The 27,973-nt window shown below is 33.0% G+C and overlaps 1 protein-coding gene across 2 annotated transcripts; it reads left to right on the top strand.

The window, feature by feature from the left end:
- The first annotated feature begins 67 nt into the window (after positions 1-67).
- Positions 68-27,906, top strand: LOC126705520 (cyclic nucleotide-gated ion channel 1-like). 2 transcript variants are annotated; one of them, XM_050404574.1, is made up of 9 exons: positions 68-254; positions 381-515; positions 4,238-4,646; positions 8,273-8,482; positions 9,549-9,832; positions 18,305-18,416; positions 24,848-25,084; positions 26,801-27,197; positions 27,571-27,906. In XM_050404574.1, the coding sequence occupies exons 2-9, from the start codon at positions 484-486 to the stop codon at positions 27,597-27,599; spliced, it is 1,710 nt and encodes a 569-aa protein (XP_050260531.1). In that variant the 5' UTR covers positions 68-254; positions 381-483; the 3' UTR covers positions 27,600-27,906. The 2 variants fall into 2 exon arrangements, with proteins under 2 accessions (XP_050260531.1, XP_050260530.1); XM_050404573.1 differs by having other exon boundaries at positions 68-276.
- The last annotated feature ends 67 nt before the right edge of the window (positions 27,907-27,973 follow it).

Here is a 27,973-nt window from a genome sequence, read left to right as displayed (position 1 = left end):
TTATTGGTTGCTGAAAAAACGACAATATTAAAAGACTTGAGGCATTGACCATTGTGATACTGTGAACACACACTATTAACTCACTTTTTAAGTGCATGGCAAGAGTAGCTCTTATCTTTAATTATTACTTGCATAGTTGCATCGGCTTCTGCAATTGCACTTGCTCTTAAAATTCTACAACAAAGCCAATTTCTGCCACTCAAATTTGTTTTGTCCAAATCTCTGTCCCTCTTGTTCCGCCTTGCATGTAAAATGTATACTACTTCAGTTTGCCAGGTTCAATTACTTTTTATAAATACACATTTTCTTTCTCACTATGGGATACATATTAAAAAAAGATGCATATGGTTGTATTGTCTAATTTTTTTCCATTTTTCCAGGGATCAAAATTCAGACTTTTCTGGTAAAGTTTGCTGGGTCATCTATACATAGTTCAGAGGTTGGTTCTTTATTTGGACCTTGGATTATCGATAAGTTTTAGGTATGAGTGACCATCAGCAAGGGAACAATGAAAGGTAGTTTCTTTTTCTCAAGAAGATTTTGTATGTCTGAACCTGAATTTTTATTTTTATTTTTTGACTTTATATATGTGCTAAAAATAATCTGTTGTTCCCTCTTCTGTCAGTAGTCTGATATAATATATTGGTTACTATTAAAACATTTTTTGAATAAGATTTCGAATGTCTGAAACTGAAAGACACCTTATTATAGCATCTTACTTGTATTATGTTGCTTTTGGGGCCAACTATGTCTAACCCAACTAAAGTTTTCATGATCTTAATTTCAATTCACGAATTTTCAATCAATGAATGATTTTTTTTATGAGAAACAACGATTTTTTTTTTTTTTTTTTTGAGAAACAGAAAATCAATGATTTTAAGTTGCCAAGTTATATACCAAGTTACCAACACAGCACATATAATATGGCGCACAAAAATAATATGACGCCAAAAACTAGCTATTATTAGCGAAAAAATAAAAATATAACGAATTATTCTAACAATGACTTGTGATATTATATATGCTAAAAATTGGGTCTTAAAATATTATGTTTATGTAATGTAATTTGATTCATTATAAATATTACAAATGTTTCAGCTATTTGACACATTAGAAATACATAAAAATCTGTTTCCAAAATTTAAAACTAATATTTTCACTAAATTTATAGTGCCAAATTTTATTTTAAAAATTAAAATATTTATTTTAAATCAATTTAATTGTGTACTATGATTTTTTTAAATTAAAATTTGGGTCTTAATTTTCTTAATTATATAAAAGAGTTGTATACTGTGATTAGTTGTTTATTATGATTCAACTGTGGTTAGTATTAAGAAATGAATCATAAGCTGGTCATATACCTTAAATGTTTCACCAATTGGAATACTCTCATACTCTTAAATGTTGTTAATTCCATTTTTGGTATTCATTTTGGTTTGTTCATTCAAATAAAATATTTCGATATAGATGTATTTTGTCTACCATGCATTTTGGGCTCATTCTTTTGTATATAGCACTTAAAATATACTTAAAATATAAAATAAATTAAGATAATAAATGATCGGGGCGGCGGGGGAACAAGGAGAGAATTTGTTTTTAGTCTTTTAAAATTGGATGAATGTTTTGAGTCCTTTGAGAGAGAGAGAGAGAGAGAGAGAGAGAGAGAGGCCTGGGTAGATAGTGATGTGATGGAGAAAGATTGTGAGATTAAAAAAAAAGGAAAATAAAAGGAAGATAATGACTCAATGAGAATGATGAGAGAGAGAGAGAGAGAGAGAGAGAAAGTGAGAGGAAAAAGTAAAGAAAAAAGACAAAAAAAAAGGTGACATTGCACTCGGAAAGGAGGGAGGAAAGAGAAAGAGAAGGGAAATGAGAGGAGAGATAATTGTTCCTTAATTTGGTCACTAGGGTCAGGAGTGAGAAAAAAATGATAGAAATCATTTCTCCCACACCTACAAGTTTGCAATCCACCCATTTTGGGCGGATTTGAAGAGAAACAGTGGAATATATATATATATATATATATATATATATATATATATATATATTAAAAAATAAGGAAAAAGAAAAGTAGAGCCCACATGTTTAACTTCTTATGACCCAAAATTACATTTTTGCCCATATCTTTTATCCATCTTTTACATTCATGTGGGCATAAAAGTTAAAACCTATATTTTTCTTTTAATTTCATTTGCCTTTGTAAACGAGAGGAAAGAGAAGTGTATTATCTCTTCTCTTTTTTCATCTCATCTCCTTATTTCCAAACATAAATGAGAGAATTGCTTCTTTTTTCCTTTACCCATTGCTTTTCTTTTATCTTTCGTCATTTGCAACTATACAAAGATTGTAAGATGAGAGTGACTAAAGAGTAAAAAAAATAGTAGAGTATTTAGAAAAGTAAAAATTTTCAAGCTAAGACTGTGTTTGTTTTGGCTTCAAATCATTTTCGAAAATGTTTTTCCATAAATGCGGGTATTTGGTTGCGCATGGAAAATAAATTTTCCGGAAGTTATTTTCAGTTAACCATGTGTTTTAGTTGGTTTGACCCGGAAATTGGTTTTAGTTAAAATTTTCACTTCAAACCATTTCTGGACTCACGCGTAGAGAGAGAGAGAGAGAGAGAGAGAGAGAGAGAGAGAGAGAGAGAGAGAGAGAGAGAGAGAGCCTAGCGCCGCGCCACACCAGCGCTGACCCATACTAGCGCCGATCCACACCAGCGCCGATCAAGCAAAGATCGACTCCAACGCCGATCACACCGCGCCGATCGACTCCAAAGTCCGACGACTCACACCAGTGCCGATCGCCGATCGCACTGCGCTGATCAAGCAAAGATCGACTCTAAAGCCGCTCGATCTCGCCTTCGCCTCCGCCGTGCAATCTTGCCTCTAGATCGAACCCAGTTGCCTCTCTCTCTTCCTTCTTCTCTCAATTTGATCGGATTTGATGATTTTTTTTTTTTTTTTTTTTTTTTTTTTTTTTTTTTTTTTTTTTCTGGGTTTTGTTTCTTTTGTGTTTCTGTATTGAGGAATGATATGTGAGCAACAAAACCAATCAGATTTGATGATTTTTTTTTTATTTTTTTTTTATTTCTGGGAAATTTGTTTCTTTTGTGTTTTTGTATTGAAGAATGATATTTGAGCAACAAAACCAACTGGATTTGATGAATTTTTTTTATGGGTTTTGTTTCTTTTGTGTTTTCTATGGTATTTTCAAGAACACAGCCAAACACCAGAAACTATTTTTCAAAACATTTTTTGAAATGCAACCAAACACTTGAAAATATTTTCCTTTCTTGAAAATAGCATTTCCGAAAAATATTTATTTTCCGGAAAATAATTTACATGAACCAAACACAGCCTAAATTGCATTTCGCCCAAAATTCAAATACTTGTCGGTATTGACAAAAATGATCTGGTATGATTTGAATATTTTCCCGAGATAGAATGAGTGGGTTCCTTGTTTCAGTTTGTTTACCAATATGGTATTTCCTAGTCGGAATGGGATGAAATCAATAACTATGTAAAAGCCAAAAGTTCTAAAAGAATTTTGGTAAGGGAATGTATGTGTTTGATGTGGCACAATAGTATTGTGGAGTTCTCTATGTGAAGGGTATTATGAAAGTTGTGTGGCAAAGGAATTTTCTTCATCCATAATTGTACTTTCCTACTTTAAGTTTTAACCCACCTACATTTTTTAAGCTAAAGCCAAACACACACTTCATACGTGCATAGAGTGGTAATTCGTTAGGTTTGGGATGGATTAGCCTCTTTCCAATCCCAAACTTTTTAAATATGAGGAATTCCATTCCAAATCTTTTTATTTTTATTTTTTTTTATTTTTTTTAAATAGAGAGAAAGCAGTGCGCATGTACTTTGTTATAAAAATCTAGTTTTCTTGTAAATAGAATTATAGAGATGTTTTAATTTTTAATGAATAGTGGATTTTAGTTAACTCAATCGGTAAAGTTTATTATTATCGAATAAAAGATTAGAAGTTCAATCTTCACTTACACAAAAAACTAATTAGCATTTTGGCTAAATGATAAAAAATCATCATTATAAAACAAATGTTATAGGTTGAAAGTTGAGTAAGGTTAGCTTATAATAGTTTAAGGTGTACAAAGTTGACATAACTCAGTCCTAATACATAATTTTATTTATTTATTTATTTAATTTAATTTAAAGAAGATCCTAATACAGAATCTGATAGTGTTTATGTTTGCCATGTTTTTGTTCAGGAATGAGAAAAAGGATATCGAGGGGCAATTGCCCAGCAAGGTTGTTGAATTTGTTTCAAAGCCATTGGTACGTTCGTTCCTTGGATGGTATGAAGGAATACTTGTATTCTGTCGCGCGATTGCATTATCACTGGATCCCTTGTTCTTTTACGTTCCCGTGATCAACGAAGACAAAAAGTGCATTCGGTTAAACAAAGTGTTGTGGACCATAGCTATTGTTTCGCGATCGGTCACCGATTTCATTTACCTTGTGCATTATGTAGTGAAATCCGTAGTGAAATCCAAGAAATCCAAGATACGTAAGGAGCATAATGATGAGTCAAATAGTAAGGAGCGTAATATAAAAAGTCGAAGCTACTTTTGGCCCTTCTTTATGCTCAACATTCTAGTTATTCTGCCCATTCCACAGGTAAAGGAGACTTTAGCTACATTCTCTGTTAGAAACTACTATTTTCACGTATTTTCTAGTAATTTGGAACTAACAAAAAAGATTTTTATAAAGACTTTATTCTGCCCATTCCACTCAACATCAATGAATCTATATTTTTAGGTATTTGATTAAAATAATATAAAAATTAATTAAAATAAAAAATATCCACCTCAAAAACTTTTCAACTAGTCACAACCACCTCCACCACCACTCCATCAGCAACAACCTTAACCCTAGCCCACGGAAGAAGAAGAAGAAGAAGAAGAAGAAGAAGAAGAAGAAGAAGAAGAAGAAGAACCCAAACCGCCACCAAACCCATAGGAAAAAAAAAAAAAAAAAAAATCAAACGTTCAAATTTCTATTTGAGCAAAGATCAACCAAAAATCAACCAAACACACGCAAAAAAAAACCCAATCACCCAAATTTTGTTCTGAGCAAAGAGATAAAAGAGATGGGTATGGGGAGATGGTTTTGTGGGTCGGCAAGGTGGTTGGCAGCTGGGCAGCGAGTTGGCGAGCAGCAGATCGGCAAAGGTGGAGGGAGGAAGAAGAAGAGAGAAGAGGGAGTTTGAGGAGAGAGAGAGGGCAACCGGAAATGAGAAGAAACGAAGAGCAAAAGAGATTTTTTTTTTTTTTAAATAAAAATAAAAATAAAAAAGAGGGTGTGAACACAACAATTTAATAATATATATATATATATATATATTTTTTTTTACATATGACCTACCGTGCATAGCTCAAAGTAGTTGTGCATGGTAGTTGTGGAGTCAAAAAATATGATTTTGGCTCCATCAATGTAGCTACATTTTGGAATCTAGTGGTACTAAAAATAGTAATATAACTTTTTAACACTACCAATACTAGTACTTTTAGAGAAGCATATAATAATACGTTGTTTTAGAAAAATACATCTAATGCAAAAATTAACTTTTTCCAGTTGACTTTTTGTATTTATGTTATATTATTTTCTTAAATTTAACATAGTTCAACCAAATTTCGTGATTACATATACAAGCATTTACAATCAAAATATATTTTTTGATAATAATAATAATAATTATTATCAATAGCATACAAACTCTTAAAGTCACATGCATGTATCTTTTTTTTTTTTTTTTTTTTTAAATCAACGCATGCGTGTATCTTTTAACCCAAAAACTAGTATAAAATATCTTTCAACTATCAAACCATTGGCGGAGCAACGGTAGGTGCTCCTTCCTCCCCCCCCCCCCCCCCCCCCCCCCCCAACATTTTTAAAATTCCTAAATAGATATTGATTATATATATATATATATATATATGTGTGTGTGTGTAGAGTCCAATTTTTTCTTTTAAATTATTAGGTATTTAACTTATGATCCTTCAATGCCAATTGAAATTGTAATATAAATTTTAGGTAAATGATACTTTCGATCACTGAAATTCGGTGTATTTGGTCCTTGCAATTTAAAAAGTTCGAATTTGGTCCCTAAATTTTTAAAATGAAACAATTTGATCTCTCCTTTTTTTTATACATTACTAACGGGGGGTTGAGGCACCCCATTTTTGAGGGACCAAGTTGAATCAACCAAATATTTACGAAACTGAAATTGAACCAATCTCATATTTAAGGGATATAAATCGAACTTACCTTAAATTTTAGGGACCGAGCCAAAATATTTTAATTTTGAAGGACCAAAATTAAAATTACACCAAAATTTCAAGGATCAGAAGTATAATTTATCCATAAAATTATTTGTTTGATTATATATATTTTATATCAAAGTCTATGGTTTCTAATATTAATTTGAATAAAGTCACAATCCTATTGTTGATGAGTTGCATGCATATATTGAAAATTCGGTATTCATAAATTTATGATGAATATTGAAAGGTCATATTTGTGCTAAAACACAAGAGTTTGTTTAGACCCTCAATTAAAAATTATGGCTAGATTGCTTTTACTTTAACTTAAACTAAGTGTGGAATAAGAGTAAATTGACGCAATGAACTGATAATACTACCCTAAGCCATATTCATCCATCATTAACAATAAAGTAAAAGTTTAAAGGATAGGGAAGAGAGATGTAAACACAAGATAACACCGAGACATGTTATCGAAGAGGAAACCAGAGAACTCGATGAAAAACCTCTCTGCGACCCTCCAAGTCGAAATTGATCCACTAGAGAATAAAGTTAGAGTACACAAATAACAAAAGACCCTCCAAGCCTAGTCTACCCTATGTACTTGAGCCCTCCAAGCTCCTACTACCAATTAACTTCTTGGAGCCTTGTCTTCTCTAGTTTTCCAAATCCCGCAATTCAGCCCGATTGCATTTGCCAATGAATGACACCTTCCAATGCTTCCTAGTAGCACCAAAATCTAACTTTACACTCAATATGGGTGTGTTAAGTGTTTGGGCTAGCAATCTCTCAAAGATATGGAGATAGAGAGGTAGGAGTTGAGGAAAACTAGAAGGAAATGTGTAGATAATTGTAGGTATAACAATCTCTAACTCTTAAGTGTATTTTCTAGGATTTTCTCTCTGAAAAGCACTTCTCACACTTTGTGGGTAATGAGGGTATATATAGTGTTGGTAAAGACTTGGTACAATAAAACACAAGTTTTTGCCAAATAGAAACTTTCGCGGGTCCTTCGCGGGTTGGCCTTACCCGCGAGATAGTTACGAAAAATATAGCCTAGCACGTACTCTTCATCTTCTAGTCATGTGCTCTACATGTGGCTCTTTTCGCGGGTTGCTTCTTGCGAGACAGTCTCGAGCCAGTTGCAAAATCCACTTGATCAACTTTTGAAGCTTGATTCTTCACCGATCTCTTATACTCATCCTTTACAATTAAACCCACATACATACAGGGAAAATGATTGAAAAAAATACAATCAAATTTGGCACGAAATTAAAGCCAACACAATATAGTTGGAAATCACAACTTTACAAATATATATTAAAATAAAATGGAAAACAGAAAAAAAAAAAAAAAAAAAATTGAGCTTCCTTCTCATAAAAATGATAATTGATTAAAGATCAAATTAAATATATTGAATCTAATTTGTCAATCTTGACTCAAGTTTGTTGAAGTTTAATAGGTATATTTTATGTAGTAAACATTTGGATTATAAAATACTTGATTTATATTTTGATCTTTGTTTATATAGCGCAATATTATCCAACGACACATAGTAGGCATACAATATATTCAAAAAAAAAAAAAAAAAATACTAAACATCATATTTATATTCGACCCCATGAAATAATTTCTGGCATCACCACTACTTCAAATATAGTCACACTGTACCACTGTTTCTAATTCCTATTTCTTAATAGCAGCACCTAACTGCCTATATTATAAAGATCTAACACGTAATTTTCAACGGACAAAAAATACTAATTTTTTTCTTGGATAAGGAATATTAAGTTACTTTTATTTTACAACAAAAATATTTTCCCTTAACAACAGAACTTCAAATAGATTTGTAACAAGTCAAAATGCGAATTAAAAAAAAAAAATGCACACATAATTACTATTTTCTTTAAATTAACACTGTCCTACACATAATTAGATTATATCCATTGACTTTAAAAACAAAAATTGTTGTAATACATTCAGGTGGTAATGTCAAGCTTGTTTTCAGAGATGAGACGGACAAAATCTTCAAATATAACAATCTTGAACTGTGTAGTTCTTTTGCAATATGGGCCAAGAGTTTTCCAAATCTACCGACCCTGGAAGAAACTCATAAGCGCATCGAAATTTAATGAGGCTTCCCTATGGATCAAAGCTTCATTCAATTTATTTCTATACATCCTTGCTGGTCATGTAAGTTTGCTTACGTAGTAATTTCACATTCTTTATTTTTAATCTTCGCAAATGTTGATTCTTTTATCAATGTATTGTTGTCTTTCTTAATATTTAAATTCCAAATCAACCTTCTTCTCAAAAAAATCTAAACCAACCAACCTTGCTAAATCAAAATCATATATTGAAGAAATATCCAAAAAAGAAAGAAAAATAAAAATTACGAATGTTTCATTTTATTAATTTTTAGAATTACCTAGATTAATTTTTTTTGAAAAAATACCTCAAGAATGAAACTTAGAAGGTGCTATCTCATGTAAGAGTTGTGTTGGGGAGATCATACCTTGGAAAGCTTCAAAATGGGTAGTTAATACAACATATATAGGGACAACACTTGACTCAAAAAGCTGGCTTAAACCAATGGGTATGAGTCTAATTATGTTATATTAACAACTCACTATTCTCATTATTATTCAATATGAGACTTCACTTATATATGTATACCCAACAATCTTTCCCCTCACCTATGAATCTTTGCCTCTTGATAGGCAACAAACAAGTCCCATTTGCTCTCTTTTGCCTTATGGACTTTTTCTTCGTCAACATGTCATCCATGAGCCTTATGTATGCCATCCATAAGAACCACATCTCAACTTTGTATGCTCATTTTTTAGAGCTTAGCTTGCACTACTGTCTATGAGAACCTTGCATCTCACCATTTGGCAATACCCTTTTGTGGGATTTAAATTTTTTTTTTTTTTCAAGATTGTCTGTATGAGCTTCTATAGGCTTGTTTGGTGTGATCCCTACTTGTGAAGGCTCCAAGTACACACATCCCGTCTCTGTGCTTTGGATGCCTTTGTGCCTAATCTATGCGAAGTATGTTTCCATCCGTTGGTAAAGTTTAGAAAAGCATCTCGATTTGCTTATTGAGAATAATTTTTTTTTTTTTTTTTGAAAGGGAGAATAATTTAAGTAGTAGTTTCATATCCATACAATTCTCTTTTTCTCTTATTGTTATAGTTGTAACGGTTATTAACCTTTGGTTACGATATCTGCAAAATTTAATGATAATCTAATCGTTTAGGTATTGGGAGCCTTTTGGTACTTTTTCTCTACCCAACGACTAGCGGCTTGCTGGCACAAAGCTTGTGATCAAATTCATAGTGATGGGGTTGAAATTTCTTTTAACTGTGACCACAGTTTTAGAAATCTCTCTTTTTTAGATGATTTTTGCCCTATTGATACACCAAACCCAAGTACCTTTGATTTTGGAATATTTCTTGAAGCTCGTCGATCTCGAAGCTTAGAGTCCACGGGTTTTCTGCCAAAAGCATTTTACTGTTTCTGGTGGGGCATGCGAAATCTAAGGTTTGCACATGATACACCCTTTACTATTCCATATCAAAATATATAAGTCCTACATATTTCTATGTCGTTCAAGTTACACATGATGTAACTTAAAAAATATTACACCACTTAATAATTTATTATTGAATTCTTATTCTGAAAATCTCATTGCTGGATTATAGGTTTTATATGTTCTTTAACATGCATGTCAATTTTCATGTCAATCGGATGTTATTTACTATTCGATTAATAAATTTATATTTTATACATTATTTAAAAAAAAAACTTGATTTTAAATAATTGATTAATGACATGACTATTGATCGTTGATCATCTTTAATTTTTGTAAGCATGAAGAATTTATGAAAATAATGTAATTCAAAGATGGTTCGGTGGATTTGTTAAAATTTGCATTCAAATAAAAATATTAAGTGATGTAACATTCTTTAAAGTTACAAGATTTATGGCTTTTTAATCTATTCTTAAATTTGTTGTTTGCACACAATTGAAGCTAAAATAGTTATGAGTAGTGCTACATGCAATATCAATATGTACTACAAGTTTACTACATTAAGCATACAAATTGAAGTGTCACCAATAATAAAAAGGTAATTCAAATATTCAATTATGAGGTGGTTAAAACCTACCAATCACATTCATTAGCATATAAGTTTGTAAGTTATATTATATGTAATAAAACTTGTTGGGTAAATTGTAAATTACACCCCTAAAGTTTGGGGCTGATTGGATTTTACACCATGAAATTTCAGACTTTGGATTTTACCCCCTAAAGTTTTTGGTGTTTGAATTTTAAATCTTGACGTTTCAGAACATGAATTTTACTTTCTAAAGTTTAGGGTTGTTTGGATTTTACACCCTCAAATTCTGAAACTTTAAGGTATAAAATCCAAACACCACAAAACTTTAGGGAGTAAAATCCAAACACCTCTAAAACATAGGGGGTAAAATCTAAATTTTGAAACTTCACGGTGTAAAATCCAATCACCCCAAACTTTAGGGGTGTAATTTGCAATTTACCCAAAATTGTAATACCTATAATATTTTCCAATAGTTATTAGTTTCTCCAAGTTTTATTAATGATCTCATTAAATAAAAATATCATTAACTTCTACTCTTTATTTCTTACATGGTAAAATCGTCAAGTAGAATAGAATTTCCTAATGAACATTGGGATCCCAATAAAAAGAAATACTTGAACCTTGAATTGAGTTCTTAACGAATTTTCATAGATTTGGATCATCCTAGAAGTTCACAGGATTTTTTAAATTTGCTACTAATAGAATTACGGTTTGCTTTTATCCTGGAGATGCTTTGGTATTTTTTTTTTCTTTGGCTATATTATATTCCTAATATAGATATATATGTCTTTGTAGTACTATAAAATAGTACTTTAAGCACAACTCAAGATATATATATTAAGTATTTTATAATCTAATGTATCCTTAAGGGTCGAGTAAGGTGAAAAGGTCCTGTTCGGGTAAAAATCGAACTTAAACAGTTTGCAAGCAAGTCAGATTAATCATATTATAAGTTAACTAGTAATTTTTAACATGCAATAATAATAATAATAATATGATCATATTATTATTGTCTTTCTAGTAGCTTTCAATACAAATAAGAGATCGCAAATAACTAAAAAGGAAAAAGAAAAAAAGAGAACCAAAAACAAAATCAGTTTAAATAAAACTTAACTAATACATTGATTTTTAAGTTTACACAATCCAAAGTTCACTAATGAGTAATGATATCATCACCATAAAATAACATAAAGAAAATGCTAATGTTTGTGAACTATGTCAAGTTATCAACCTTCTCAGTTGTGCCTCTTCTTATTGCATGTAAAATAATAATAAAATTAAATTATTTAGAAAGATAAATAAACAAAAAAAAGTTTTAAGAATAAAACATAACATATTAGGCAAAGAAAAATAAATAAATATTTAATATAAATTGTACCTCAAGAATTAAACTTCAAGTTGTGTGAAAAACTAATTTGGGAAAAATGATTTCATTGCATTAATTAGAATTACAGAAGCTAATCTATATATACAAGCTAAAGGAAGTAACTAACTCTAACTAACTCCCATAAAATGTGCTAACTAGAAAAACTAAAATACTAACAGCTCTTGGCACGTGTATTACTAACAGTAGTTGGCACGTGTGAAACATATATACAATATACTACTAACTAAACTACAAGTCGTATATAGCAACTAACTACATGTTGTGCTCTGTTCTTCTATATCTTGACTTCCCTTGTTTTCTGTGTGTATGAGCTTATCTACAGCAATTGGTTCTTTGATAGTAGATTCAGCTTGACCAGAAGGCTTCTTCTGTTGATACTCCCCCTCAAGATGGACTGAGAGCAAATGAATATTGATCAGTCCCATCTTTGAAATGAGCTCTAAGAAGTGATTAAAACTCAAAGCCTTAGTTAGCACATCAGCCAATTGGCATTGAGTCTTGACATGAATTAACTTTATCACCTTAGCCAACACATTGTCTCTGACCACATGACAGTCAATCTCTATGTGTTTGCTTTTTTCATGAAACGCTGGATTGGAACCAATGTGGAGAGCAGGCTGACTATCACAAAAAGAGCAAAGCTTCTCTGTCATGCCTTACTTGAATATCCCTTAGAAAATAAAGAATCCATACCACTTCACATGTAGCTACTGCCATTGCTCTATATTCAGCTTCTGTTGAAGATCGTGAGACAATGGACTGTTTCTTGGATTTCCAAGAAATTAAGGAGTCTCTAATGAAGATGCCATATCCAGTCACTGATCTTCTTGTGTTTGGACATGCAGCCCAATCTGAATCAATAAAACCTTTCACATGCAACTCTAAGGCAGCTGAAAAGAACACTCCCTTCCCTGGTTCATTCTTCAAATACTGCAAGACTCTATAGGCTGCTTCAAGGTGTGGTTTTCTTGGTTTGGACATAAACTGACTCAACTTATGAACAGCATAAGTGATGTCAGGTCTGGTGATTGTCAAATACAGCAGCCTCTCCACTAATCTTCTCTACTTGCTGTGATCATTGAGCAAATCACCATCATACTTGCTCAACTTATGATTATGCTCAATTGGGACCTTAGAAGGTTTACGACCAAGTATACTAGCATCACTTAGTACTTCCAATGCATACTTTCTTTTACAAAGAGCTATACCCTTATCAGTCCTTGCAACTTCTAGACCAAGGAAAAACTTTAAATCTCCCAAATCCTTGAGCTTGAATTTTTGATCCAATAAAACCTTGAATTGATCAACCTTGTCCTTGTTAGTACTGGCAATTAATACATCGTCCACATAGACTAATAAGGCAATAAAAGACTCACCCTGTTGTCTAGTAAACAGTGAGTAGTCTGCTTTAGACTGCACAAAGCCTAATTGAATCAAGGCTTCAGAGAACTTGGAGAACCACTGCCGAGATGCTTACTTCAAGCCATAAAGAGGTTTGTTTAATTTGCAAACAACCTCCCCCTTGCTATGGAAGCTAGGTGGAAGAGCCATATAAACATCCTCAAGCAAATCCTCATGAAGGAATGCATTGTTGACGTCAAGTTGGCTCAAAAACCAACCTTTCACAACAGCCACTGCCAACAAGCACTTCACAGAGACTATTTTGGCAACAGGACTAAAGCTCTCAATATAATCTAAGCCTTCTTTTTGGGTAAACCCCTTTGCAACCAACCGAGCCTTGTACCTATCCACAAAGCCATCAAACCTATACTTAACCCTGTAAACCCACTTACAACCAATGGCCTTTTTGTTGGGTGGAAGAGGAGTAAGGGTCCAAGTGTTATTTGCCTCCAATGCTGCAATTTCAACATCCAAAGCAGCTTGCCACTTAGGGTCAGACATAGCTTAAGAATAGTATTGTGGTTCAACAATAGCAGAGATGGAGCAACAAAATGATTTATAGGATGGAGACAAGTGATCATAAGAAAGAAAAGAAGAAAGAGGATGAGATGTACCTGACTAAGGTAGATTAGAAGTAGGAACTGAGGTTACCTAATTGCAATGGTAAGCTTGAATATAAGATGGAGGCTTAGAAACTCTAGTAGACCGCCTAAGATGAGGATTAGGAACCAAAGGCTCATCTGGAGCCTCAGGTAGATCCTGAGGAAGATCCTCATCAAGATCATGATGAATATCAATGATGGTGTCATCAAAAATGTTATGGGAAGAAGCTGATGGAAAAGAAGGAGAAGCATCATAAAAATAAGATGGAATGGGGGACATTGCAGGAAGTGGAATAAGAGAAGAAGAAGAGGAAACAGCTTCAAGCACAAAAAAGGAAAAACTGTCTCATGAAAAACTGCATCCCTAGATACAAGAACAGTGTGAGATAAGAGATCAAAGAGCTTATAACCCTTGATATTGTAGGGATATCCAATAAAAACACACTTCCTTGCTCTAGGAAAGAACTTGGAAGACTTAGGACTAGTGGTGGAAGCAAAACATAGACAACCAAAAGCCCTAAGATGGGAATAAGAAGGAACCTTCCCAAATAGAAGCTCATAGGGAGTTTTATGCTGTAAAAGAGGAGATGGCGGTCTTTTAATAAGATATACAGCAGTGAGCACACAATCACCCCAAAAGGAAAGAGGCAGATTGGACTAGATTTGTAAAGCCCTAGCAGTAGATAAGATATGTTGATGTTTTCTCTCCACAATAGAATTTTGTTGTGGAGTATAAACACAACTGGTTTGGTGAATTATGTCTTTAGTAGAATAAAAATCAGAAAGTTTGAATTCATGAGCATTATTAGATCTAAAACATTTGATTTTAACATTGAATTTAGTGAAAACCATGTTATAAAAGGAAACAATCAAGGCTTTGACTTCAGATTTTGCCTTCATGAGAAAATGCCAAGTTGCCCTGGTTGCATCATCAACCAAAGTAAGGAAATATCTATGACCAGCTGAGGTAGGAACAGAAAATGGACCCCAAACATCCATATGCACCAAATCAAAAGGAGAATCACACATTTTATTATTGAAGGGAAAGGACAATCTTTTCTGTTTTGCCAACGGAAAAACAGTACATTGTTTGGTACAACAATTTTGCAAGAAAAAAAAACATTGCTCAAAGATTGAAGCTTAACATCAGAGGGATGTCCTAGTCTAGAATGCCACAAAGAATACAGATTATTGTGACGAGTATTAGAAGAAAAGGTAGTAAAAGAACTTATGTTGTGCTTGGATAGGAAGTCAACTAGAGAACTAGAAGCTAATAACAAGCTTGATTGTTGCAGCAAATACAAACCATCAGATATTTGACCCACTCCAATCGTGCTCCAGTTGGTAAGGTCCTGTATAAAGCAATGAGCAGAAAGGAAAACAAAACAAAGGGGTTGTGTCTTAGTCATGGAATTGACTGATAAAAGGTTAAAAGAAAAAGAAGGTACACAAAGGACATTTGTAAGGATTAGATGTGAGGAAAGTTGAATTGTTCTAACATGTGTGACAACAGCTGATTCCCCATTAGGAAGTTGTACCATAGAATGTGAAATAGCAATAATTGAGGTTAGTAAACTCACAGAACAGACTATGTGATCAGTAGCCCCAGCATCAATAACCCAAGTCTCCATATTATAAGCTTTTCTATTAACAAGCTAAGCAAAAAAGACATGATGCTTGAAGTTTAAAGACATACCTGCTATTGTGTTATTTTGAAAACCCACAGTATTGGCCATGTGGTACTCCTGCCCTGTAGAATGTTGTTGAGATGGCCTTGGTAGTGCACCAATCAAAGCTAGCAATTGTTGGTACTGATTTGTTGTGAAAGAAGGAGCATGAGTGGTGACAGCTGCATGGCCAGACACACCTTCTTGAGGAGTCAGTGCCATATGATTGTGAAGTTGCTCTGGAATAGTAGAAGAGACCAGATGGGCCATGGACTTGTTCTTGGATTTGTAACCTGGTGGAAATCTATGTAACTTGTAACACTTGTCAATGGTATGGCCTAGCTTGCTACAATGAGTACACAATGGTCTATCTTTGCCTTTACCATTAGAACCCCCATTAGTGAAATTCTGAGTCTTGGTGGGTAAAGCAGTAGATTCAACCCTCGCACCCATACTAACACTCCTTTGCATCTCTTCTTGTATCATCAAAGAATGCACCTTGTTAACAGAAGGTAGAGGATCCATGAGTAAAATCTGAGTTCTGAATTCAGAAAAAGAATCATTCAGTCCCATGAGGAACTTCATCACTGATTCTTTGGCTTGAAGATCAGTAAGCTTTTGATTCACATTGCACTGACATTTTCCACAAGTGCACAAAAGAAAAGGGTTGAGACTTTGCAATTAATCCCACAAGACCTTCAACTGTGTGAAGAAATCAATGATTGAAACTTCACCTTGATGGAGCTTTGAGATTTGCTTTTGCAAATTGAAGATCTTTAGACCATTCTTATGACAGAAAGTATCCCTCAAATCATTCCAAATTTCCAAAGCAGTTTCCCTATAGACAATACTAGCCTAAAGCCTTGGAGAGACTGAATTGATTATCCAAGTCCCTACCATATTGTCTGCACGAATCCAGGCTTGAATTGCAGTTGGAGAATCTACAATTGGAGATGACAAGGTGAGAGAGCCATCTATGAAGCCAAGCCTATTCTTAGCAATGAGTGACTTCCTAACAGACTAAGCCCAGGCAGGATAATTTTCTCCACCAATTAGAGGTTGAGAAACAAGAATAGCACCAGAATTTTCTCCATGGTGTAAAAACAAAGGATCATTCATATTTAATGAATCCTATGTTGAAGATTAAGTTTTAAAGGTTGAAGCAGTAGTTGTACTAGTGGCAGCCATGGAAGGAGCTTTGAAGCTTTTGAAGAAGATGAAGAAAAACAAAGAAGAAAGTTCTCAAATCTGTTAAAAGAAAAAAACCCTAGGTTTTGTGCTCTGATACCATGTGAAAAACTAATTTGGGAAAAATGATTTCATTGCATTAATTAGAATTACAGAAGCTAATCTATATATACAAGCTAAAGGAAGTAACTAACTCTAACTAATCCCATAAAATGTGCTAATCAGAAAAACTAAAATACTAACAGCTCTTGGCACGTGTATTACTAACAGTAGTTGGCACGTGTGAAACATATATACAATATACTACTAACTAAACTACAAGTCGTATATAGCAACTAACTACATGTCATGCTCTATTCTTCCATATCTTGACTTCCCCTATTTTCTATGTGTATGAGCTTCTCTGCAACAATTGGTCCTTTGACAGTAGATTCAGCTTGACCAGAAGGCTTCTTCTTTTTATAAGTTGGCAAGTAATTTTGTTAGTATTTTTATCTACAATAAATTTTTTTAATATAGGTCAAGCATACAAAGAAAGTGATTCAATAAGGAATTAAAAATTATGACTATTCTATAACAGAATCAACTTACCTAAAATTATATAACCAACTTAAAAAAATATCACTTTAAAAAACATGTTGGGTTCGATTGTAACCCATACAATAATTACCCATAAAGATTTTTGAGATAGAAACTAAGTCACTAGACCTCCAACACAAGTAATAGACAATGTATCCTAGCTTACTGCTTTTGCTGCAATTGCTGAACTAGCCTTTAGTCTTCACATTGATTTAGTGCTGCAAGCAAACAATCCAGTAGCAAATCTCGAAAATTTTGTAACAGGCTATCAGTTGATCGAGAGCCTTTTAAGAGTCTTCTAAGTTTGTTTTGTTTTTATTTTTTTATTTTATTTTTTTTATTTTTTTTATTTTATTTTTTATTTTTTCCCTGATTGTCAATCTCACATGACCAAGCCTTCATTCTTGCATTGTCAAGATTGTCTTGTATAGTGAATAGATACTTCAACCTTCATTACCGCTATTTACATTATAGTATCAAAAGCCAATATTCATGTTCTTAACATATATGTCATATTTCGTTCAAATAAGATGTTATTTATTATTCAATCTATAAAATTTTTTTATGCATAATTTAAGATTATAAAAATTTGAAATTTAAACATTTAATTATTGATATAGTTATTGATTTTTAATCTTCTTGAAAGTTTACAAGCATTGAGGACATAATAAGAAAATGCAATCAAATGGTAGATTTGTCAAAATTCACATCCGATAAAAGATATAAGAGAAGTTTGTAGCCATTGTCTTCTTTTTGCTTTTCATTCTTTCCTTAATTTCCTCTAATTGTGTCGCATTCATGCTTCCTTCTCTCATGGATGTAATAGGCTTGAACCCCATCCTTAATTAACAATTGCTCTTGTGTATGGGGTTGGAGTTCCTATTTGTCCAAAAGCCATAAACATGTGATCTTGACCCTGCTTTCTTACTTTGAAGGCCCAAATATAGATCTTTCATTTTCTCTTTAACTTATACATTTCCCCTAAATTTTCGTGAATTCTCATTTTTTGAATTTTAGTTAGAAATTTTTAAGCTTAGTGTCTCATACATTATAGTTGTGGCATTTTGCAGTTCTCTTGGGTCAAACCTCCAAACAAGTAGCTACATATGGGAAAACATCTTTGCACTTGGAATTTCTATCTTTGGTCTGTTATTATTTCTTTATTTCATTGGAAACTTGCAGGTGAGTGCCCAATCCTTTCCTTTCACTTCTTTTTTTGTGAAAATTTTTTGCACTTGGAATTTCTATCTTTGGTATGTTATTATTTCTTTATGATAGGCCAAAAATGTATTGACCCCTTTGGTAAATTAATCAATTAATTAGCCAAGTGAATTAATTAGATTCAATTACATGCAATAAGCGTGGGCGCACAAACAAATCACCAACTAAGTTAAATGTAGTGAAAAATAAATTTGACACAAGTGATTTGTTTACAAATGGGGAAAAACAATGAGGCAAAACCCCACCGGTTGAATGTAAGGTCACAACTCTCGAGAATCCATTATAATCAAAACAAGCGGTTACAAGTAAAAGGAATCCCAGTACCTAATACCAATCTACAGTTGAACCCTTACTCCAATACCCAATTGGACTTGTGATGTAGCGGCAATCTCTCCGTTCAATGCATGTCTCCCAATAGCCTTTGCCTAACAAAATCAACCACACAGATGTGCTCAACGGCCTACCATGACCAATACCCAAGAAACTTGTCCCAAACGGCAGTTACACGTGCCTCCACGCACAGACACAGGCTCCGACTCTCCTCACATGTGTCGTCAAGGATTCTCAACTCCTTGATCGGATTATGGTCACACACACCGCCATGTAGGCCTTGTTGTTTGCCGATCTGCAAAAACCTAAGAATATGGCCCTCATCCGACCCTACAAGCGCTCTCATGTGCCACATGGAAGTCCTACACGCGTTGTTGCCACCACACTTTTGCCACGCATCGAAGAACTACACCAGCTTCTTATAACGTCATCCATGACATCATCTGATGCCTTAGATTATCTTTGAATTCTGATTAGTTATTTGGACCTTAGATTGTCTTTGAATTCTCAATACCTCATGTGATTCTTTAACCATTTGAATTATCAGCTTTTACATCTTTGATTCTTGGATCAAAGACACTTGGATTTCTAATTCTTGAATTGTGGACTCTTGAGTGGGTGCATCAAGGATTAGTTCTTGGCTCTTCGTCATGTAATTCACGAGCTCTTGCATTTGGATTCTTGGGTGGTAGTCTCCATTGATGTAGGAAGGATTGGTGTTCAAAACTACTATTGTGGGTGCATATGAAATCTACCCAATTTGTGTATAAGCTTGATGCCTCCACCCCTTGAAACCACTTCAACATCTCTCCTTCCATATAATAAGAGGCAATGGGAACCATGAGAAGTGGTGGAGTGTTGTCAAGAGCAAAGAATTTGTAGACCTTGAGAAGCCATCAAAAAGAATATCCACATTTGAGTTTCAGTAACTCCATGAAACTTTGATGAGGTGCAATGAATTCGATCATCTCAAGATCAATTGCTCTAATACAATGTTGTGACTTAAATAATGCTCCCAAGTGCAAGAGTCACAAAATAATATTTCAGTGTGTCCGAGGTCGAATCCATAAGGAAAAGGAATTTATTAGCAAACCACAAGATAAATTAAAATTAAAAACAATAAAATTTAATGTAAGAGAAATTTTGATTGAGGGTTTGGTAAAGAAAATTTAGAATGAGGGAAAACAACAATATATTAACACACTAAGGTTTAAGGGTTCACACACAGCACATCCATTGGTAGTCTTAACAATATTATTTTATAACTCAACTAAAATTCATACGAAGCATGATCTTAGTCTGTTGATTTAGCAATTAGAAATCAAGAATTAGTTTTCTAAAATTTGATTCATTTTAGGCAAAATAAAACTAGTGAATTAATTCAAAGGAAATTTTAAGCATCTAACATGCCGGAGTCTATGCTAAATCAAAGAATATACAAAAACAATCACTATTCTAGATAATTAAATCAATAAAAAACACAAGAACATAAGCACTAAAACCATAAAATTATTGTCATGAACATACCAATAAATAGTTGGGTTTCACCCTTTATCATAGCAAGGCTTCTATCAAGTCATTACACCAAATAAAACTCTAAAAATTGTAAATAAACTTTAAGAAAACCTAATTCTCCTTCTAAGGCTGCTAACTCTTGAGTTTTCCCTAAAGAGCCTTTAAATTGTCCAAGAAATCTTATTATAAGTTGGATTCTCATTTAGAGAGAATCCCTAGTTTTTAGACTTCATTTAACCAACATTTTTGGCCCATTTAAAGTCAGAATCGGGGTTTTATTAAACTATAAAGTTTTAGCCCTATAAGTTAGCTTTCTAGCACTTGAATCATCAAAATTAATATCGGAGTTGAAAGTTATGCCCAAAATACTAAATGCTGTGTAGTCTAGAATCCAAATCTAAACTGGACTTAGATTTGATATAAATCTCTTTTGATTCCATGCTCCAATTGGACTCAAATTTAGTTGGGTTGACCTTCTTTAACTTCATTATCTCCCTTGTAAAAATAAATTCCATTAGGATTCCTTGCTAGAATTAATTTCATTCTCTACAAAAGACATGTAAATTCCGTGGTTTGTACCCCCTTTATGGCACATCGGCTTGTCGGTTCCTTCTCGCGAAAGCGGGATACGCTACACTCAATCTCCTTGAAAACAATTTTAGATTTGAATCTAGCGCACGCAAGCTTGAGAGTATATGAAGTCTCTTAAAAAGAGATGAAGGAGTCACCACTTGGTTATAGGTCCATAAACCAAAACATGACTCCATGAAGGTCTTTCTACCAGACTAGGTTCAGAGTTAGGGTACAAAATGGGAAGAGGTTAGGCACCCCAAGCCTTCCTAGCTATAGTGACCTTTATATATTGTTGTTCAGCTTGGTGGAAAGTAAGCTATCTTAGAGGCCCAAATGGATGTGCACTTGCATCTAAAGCCTAGGTATAAGCCTATGTATCATGTGTGACAAGCAGGGGAAAGTAGATAAAACATATGATCATGGAAGCATAGACATGTATAGAATCATACAACTCATGGCATCAAGCTTAAAGCATTAGCATACAGACATGATAGAGGTCAAAACATCAACATCCAAGTATGTGCATGTATATACCCAATTATGCATGTGCTCGTACACATGCAAATGGATACCAACCAAGATTGCGAGTTTCTCTCAAATGATGATTATGGCTTATGCAAAAAGGGATCATTAAAATTGATGTGAAGTCTTCATTGATGTGTGGATATCTTCCCTTTATTAAAATTAGATTTGTCTTGATTTGTCATCAATGATCTTGCATCTTTTAAGGCTTGAATGAGATTTGATTAATTAAGACAGAATTAACTTAACTTTTATGTTACTATTTAAGTTCAAATCAATTACCTTAATAACATTAAAGCTTGTCAAGATACTTTCCTTATCTTTGAATAGTTAACTGATTCCAAAAGGAATTGAATATTAATTGACTATTGATTTTGATTTTTTTAGAAAGTATTTAAGCTTTTATGAGTTGTAAGGCTTTCATTGATTATTTCTAAATATTTTAGTTGCCTTATGAGGATCAAATCAAAATCAGAGAGTGAATGAGAGAGAAGAGATAGACTGCATTAGGGTTTGATACAAGAAAGGAAAGAAAATAAGATATTTTGGGTATTTTGGATTTATTACACATGTGATACAAAAGGAAACAAACATGACAGCATATATACAGTCAAAGCAAATAAAACAAATAAGGAAAGATAGTAAAATATGGCATTAAAAGTAAATGAAAGAAATCTAGTTTATGCATAGATTGGCATGCACATCTAGGCTTTAAATAGATTCCCAGAAAAACAACAAAAACATAAACCCTAGCCATCTAAAACATGCGTACACAGGGGTATTGGTGTGTATGCATCTTATACCATGTGTACGCATCCTAAGGCAAATTAGGGTTTTTTTACAAATTTGTAGAAAAATGAAGAAAATGGATCAAACAACCAAAGAAAAGCATGTTATGGTACAAAAGCAACATATTAAAACATTAAAACAACATGAAAAAACATAAAAGAAACAAGAATCAAAAGGAAAAGTGTGGATCATAGCAAAGATCCATATCTCCTCCTCATGGCACTTACAGTGATGTTAATTACCAGCCCCTCAGCTGAAATCAACTACCGCAGTTGAATGTGTGGAGGAATGATTTGAATGGTTCGGTTAGGTTTAGCTTAATGACACTAAGTGGTGTGCTAGAAAAGCTTTGAACCAACTAGAAGTTTTGAACATGAATGAGTAAAAGATTATCTTCTAACCAAAGATGGTTGAAAATCAATCTAATGCTCACATTTTTTGCCCTTCTAGAGGTATTTCAGCAAAGTTTCTATAGATATTGAAAATCTGGACCATTTAGATGATGAAAATGGGGGTTTATATAGGAAAAATTGAGATCTAGGATTAGGTTAAACATTTGGGCAGTCAGTTGATCAAGTTGGTTGCCCTAGAATCTCACCAAAATAGAAATTAAGTGATTTAAGGCTTTTGTCCAGATGGTGTGTATGCCATAGATTGAGTGCGTACACATCAAATACTTAATGTACGCACCTTTTGTAAGTTTTGGCCCAATTAGGTTAAAAATGGGCTTTTAGGCTTTTGAGCTTGATTCTTGAGTCATAGTTGGGCTTGGGCTTGAACTATATTGAGCCACTTTGGGGTTTGTATGCTCATTGGGCTCCACACATGATGCTAATCATATTGGTAGCGACTGATTTTCTCATCATTGGGACTAGGGGATTTGGGTATAGGTCATAATGAAATGGGGTGTCTACAAGACATATTCATGCATTAAAATTCATTTTAAGCACAAAAATAATTATTCAATATTATTCTAAAACCAAATATAAAATGCATGAATTAACAAAAAATAAGTATGATAATACTTTCTAATAATGATATAAATATTCAAAATTAAGCTATTATTATACTTCTTGTTAGGAACTTGGTCATTTCTATTGGGAATAGGTGGAAAGCGTATGGAAATATATGGGAATCGTATGTGAATTGCCTTAATTCAAGATAGTCACACTCCATAAAGAAATATTAAGAAAGAAAGGAAGTGCACCAAGCAAGGAATTACATTTTTTTTTTGAAGATATATCAAATTATGGTTCCTTGCACTCTTTATACAACTCAAGCTCTCCTTCTATTGGCCACACATGTAAGGTTGTCCATGGGTTAGGTCATATCAGGTTTGGGCTTAAGCAACACTCGACCCAACCTGATCGGGTGGAACATATCTCAACTCATCACCGACCAAATTAGGCTAGTTAACGGCAAGTGGTGGTAAATTTGGTTGGAGTTGTGGATCTAGAAAACGGAGAAAATTAGGCTAGTTAACGGCAAAAATCAGTGAAAATCTGGTGAGATTTCTCCAAATTTGACAGAAATCTCATCATATCTAGTAAGATCTTGCCAAATCTTGCAAATCTAGCCAGAAAACTCATATATATTCCGGATAGTTTGTGTATTTTGGCTTTTGAGGAAGGAGACCTGCAATCGACTTGGCACCATTAATTTCTATAGGAAAAGACCCTCTACTGACCACTAGAGTAGTCAGGTCGGGTTGCGGTTGGCTCGGATCCAGTGGGATTTATCACTTAGCTTGGGTAATCGAGTGGGTTGGACAACCCTACACACATAGCTTTAACTCTATCATAATCCCAACATGTGTAACTGATTTAATCCTATCTATTTTACTTGGAACTTAACTACTAATTGAAGGGATGTAGGGATAAGATTATTCGGATAAGAGGATCTTACAAGAAGTGTGGGGTTACTAACATAACTTCTTCCAGCAAATGGCATTCCATCAACAAAGTTGTGTTCTCTGCATTAGAAGCTAGATAGGTTAGTATTTTTTTTGCATATTCCACAAGCTAGCAACTAGTTGTTACCCTTAGGGAACTTTTTCGCATATTGCACAAGTTGGTGATTGAGTTGTTAGTATTTTCTTTTTGGGGAAAGTATAAAAAGGGCACCATAGTTTTATAATTAGGACACATTAAACCTTACACTTTTAAATGGGACTCATTAAACCCACGACTTTCATAAATATACACAAAAATCCTTCCAAACAAATTTCACCCTCACATGTGAAATGTAAATTTATAAAAGTTAGGAGTTTAATTAAAGTGTCTCAAATCTCAATTGAAATTCTGGAGTTTAATATATCCTAAATATAAATTTATGAGTTTTTTCTTGTACTTTACCCCTTTTCTTATTTTTTGGCTGAATCTTGTTCCCTTCGTTTTCCCCTCCACAAGATTGTTTAAGTCTATAAATTCTACCCCATTTCCTATCTACATCTCTCTTTTTTCATTTATTTATTTATTTGAAAAAAGAAAAGGTTTTTTTTTTTTTTTTTTTTTTTTTTTTTTTTTTTTTTTGAGAAGATGGAAAAAGAAAAGTTGTGTGGAAGTAGAACATTGAGATGTATAATTGTAAAATATTATTAGTTTTAATGCCTAAACATGGTAAGATTTGGCGAGTTGAACTGACTAGCAGAAGTGGGACGACAGATATACTTGGAGTGGAGAACAACAAAAGAACAAAAGCGGAGAAAACGAAAAAAAACCCTTAAAAAGTGGATGGGCAAACACGACTTTGATAGAACAACAAGGGACAAGATTATTGACCACATGGCTAAGAGCTATGATGCAGACGATGACGTTCATGTAGAGACCCTTATCCTTGGTCTTCCTCGTGAACTTGGAAGCGTTGTCAACTGCCATATCTGCTTAGATCTGCTCAAGAATGTGAGTTTCATTACCTTTATAAATTTGCTAAATAACTGCTTGTCCCATGCATGGTGACAATGTACTACACTTTGGAAATATTCTAATTGAATAGTTAATAAAACATAGAGAAATATCATTTAACCTAAAAACTAAAATTTGTAAGTTTTGTGCATTTCAATTAGTTCAATTGGTAAAATCTTTTATGGCCAAATATATTTATGTGATTATACTCATGAAAAAAATTTGTCATTTTTATGACCGTTGTGTAATTTTATAGCATATGAAAAAAATATTTGTTATCTATTGCATTAGTAAGTTAGGTTATAATCTTGAATAACAGTTAAGAAATAAGTATTTACTAGCTTTAATATACATTTTATAGTGACAAAGACTAATTTTTGAAAATTAATAGTAAAATCCTACCAGATTCAATCTAATAATAAAATATCATTTGAGAATTAAATAAAAATGTTGAATATATAGATTTTAGAATTTACTAGTGTACTGTGTACATAAGAACGGTCGTGGCTACGTTTGGTAAGTTTTGGAAAATAGAAATTCTAGTAATATCAATTTCTAACCAAACGAAATTTGCAAAATACATTGTTTGGAGAAATAAAGTTTTAAATAATGGATCTCAAAAAAAAAGTTTTAAATAATGCTTAAATAAGTGAGAAAAAATTATGCTCATTAAAATGCGTTTGATTATGCTTTTTGAGAATATATTTTTTTATAAAATGATAATTTATTATTAAAATTTTCTATGATATGTTAATCATTTTAGTAAATAATAGATCAAGCACAAGGAAAAAAAAATTAAACGCTAGAGCTAGTATAATTAGATCTACGAAAAAATTATAACAAAAAAAACAAAAAACTCATTTTTAATTGGATAATTTGTACAAAAATGAGAAGAAAAAAAAAGCCGAAGTGATTCCTCTAACATCTATATTTTTTTCATAACTTTTGTAATTTATGTACAATTTCACACAATTTCTTAACAATTTATAGAGATTTATGCACAAACAATTTTCCACAAAAGTCGTGAATGTGTATGGGCTTGCAGCATAGACAGCAGTGGGTTGCTATGGTTTGTGAGTTGGGCGTGGGTGGGTCCGTGGGTGAAATGAGAATCCTCAGCTCTAAGGATTACTCTTCTGATTTTATTTTATTTTTTATAAGAATTACTGTTCTGACTTAATTGTTGAGGTTAGGGAAAATATATTCTTAGAATCTAGTACAAAGTAGAGTTAAAAAACACAATAACCAAAAAAAAATTTCAAAATGTATTCTTTATGCCTAGAAAATTAGCTATTAAATGCATTCATAGAGTACCTATAATGAAACAATGTTATTCGACTAGAAGTAAACAGGCTGACCTAATTTTTTTTTTTTTTTTTCTCACCATTATACTTTTAAAAATAAAATATTAAATATTTCTTAGCACCTTTACTTATAATAATAATTATTTGGGGAATTATATAGATATTGTAGAAATTTTAGTTAATATAATAAAAGTTGGTTTTTACACTGTGTGTTTAAATGACTCAATATTTTTTTTGATGAATTGTCAAATGACTGAATATAAGCATTAAGCTTGACATGCTTTTAGTATGTAATTTATTATAAGTATAGTAACATTATTAAGATAATTTGCATTACGTGAAACTCAATTACCAAATTATTAAGAGGTATACATAAACTTATAGTTTTTTTTTTTTTTCCCTTGATCAGCTGAAAATCATAAAAGACAGTGGGTTGGCCAAGCATCAGTCACTGTTGCATGAAATCTGCGACTCTCTTCACCCAATATTCTATAACAAGTACTGCTACATTGTTAGGGAGGGAGACCCAATTGATGCGGTATTCTTTATTACAGATGGCACTGTAGGGACTTATACAAGCAATAATGGTGAAGGATCTGACTCTCGACATATTGAGTGCCTTGCAAAAGGTCAGCACCTTGGAGGAGAACTTCTTGACTTGGTTTTGAAATCTACCTCCGATGACATATCCAACTCAAAAGTCCCAGTTTCTTCAAAAACCCTGAAAACATACACAAAAGTGGAAGCCTTTGCTCTAATGGCCCATGACTTGAAACGAATTTGGCAATCTAACCGGATCAGTAAGTGTAAAAGTTTCCTTTTATTTTACACTAAAAACCTACTTTTTCTATTTTACACACTAATTTTTACAAAACATCCACATCGGTCTATCTATTCTACACATTTATTTAATAAAATATTCATTCTTTTACAATCTTTTATTATTTCCTCACTTACTACTCTCTCACATACCCAACACTACCAAAAAAATACTAAAATATTATATGCACGTGCTATAGTAACCATGCACATGCTATAGTAACCGTGCATATATGCATGGTTACTATAGCACTTGTGCATTTATGTATAATTTTATACCCACTAATATAGATGTCTTTTTTTGAACCAAAATGTGCATATCTAACACTTTTTCTATCTTGCACTATTTTGCACTTACAGATCCAAGTGCTCTAACTTGTCACAATTAAGCTCAGAGTTCTAGGCAGCTTCACTTGTACAATGAATCTGGCGACGCAATCACCCGAAGATTTATGATAGTGATAGCGTTGGTGGTAGTTCAAGAAAACTTTAGAATCCAGCAAAGCCTGACAGTACTATTGTTGCAAAGCAATAGTTTGTTTTGATGTCTTTGAAGTATTTAGCTTTTATAGTCATAAGGTTGCTACTTGTTTGGATTCTGAAAATAATAATGGTAGAATTAGAAAAAGAATAATGTGTGAAACAATATATTGTTTAGGGTAATATTTTTTAATTCAAATAAGGATTTTGCGTAAATTCTTATGTTTTCACATTTACATAATTCTAGTTTTTAAGTTATAACTCATGCTATATCCTATTTCAT

Source organism: Quercus robur, chromosome 11, assembly GCF_932294415.1.
Source record: "Quercus robur chromosome 11, dhQueRobu3.1, whole genome shotgun sequence".
NCBI lineage: Eukaryota > Viridiplantae > Streptophyta > Magnoliopsida > Fagales > Fagaceae > Quercus > Quercus robur.
Note: the sequence above shows the minus strand (reverse complement) of the source record. Positions and strands in the feature narration are given on the sequence as shown.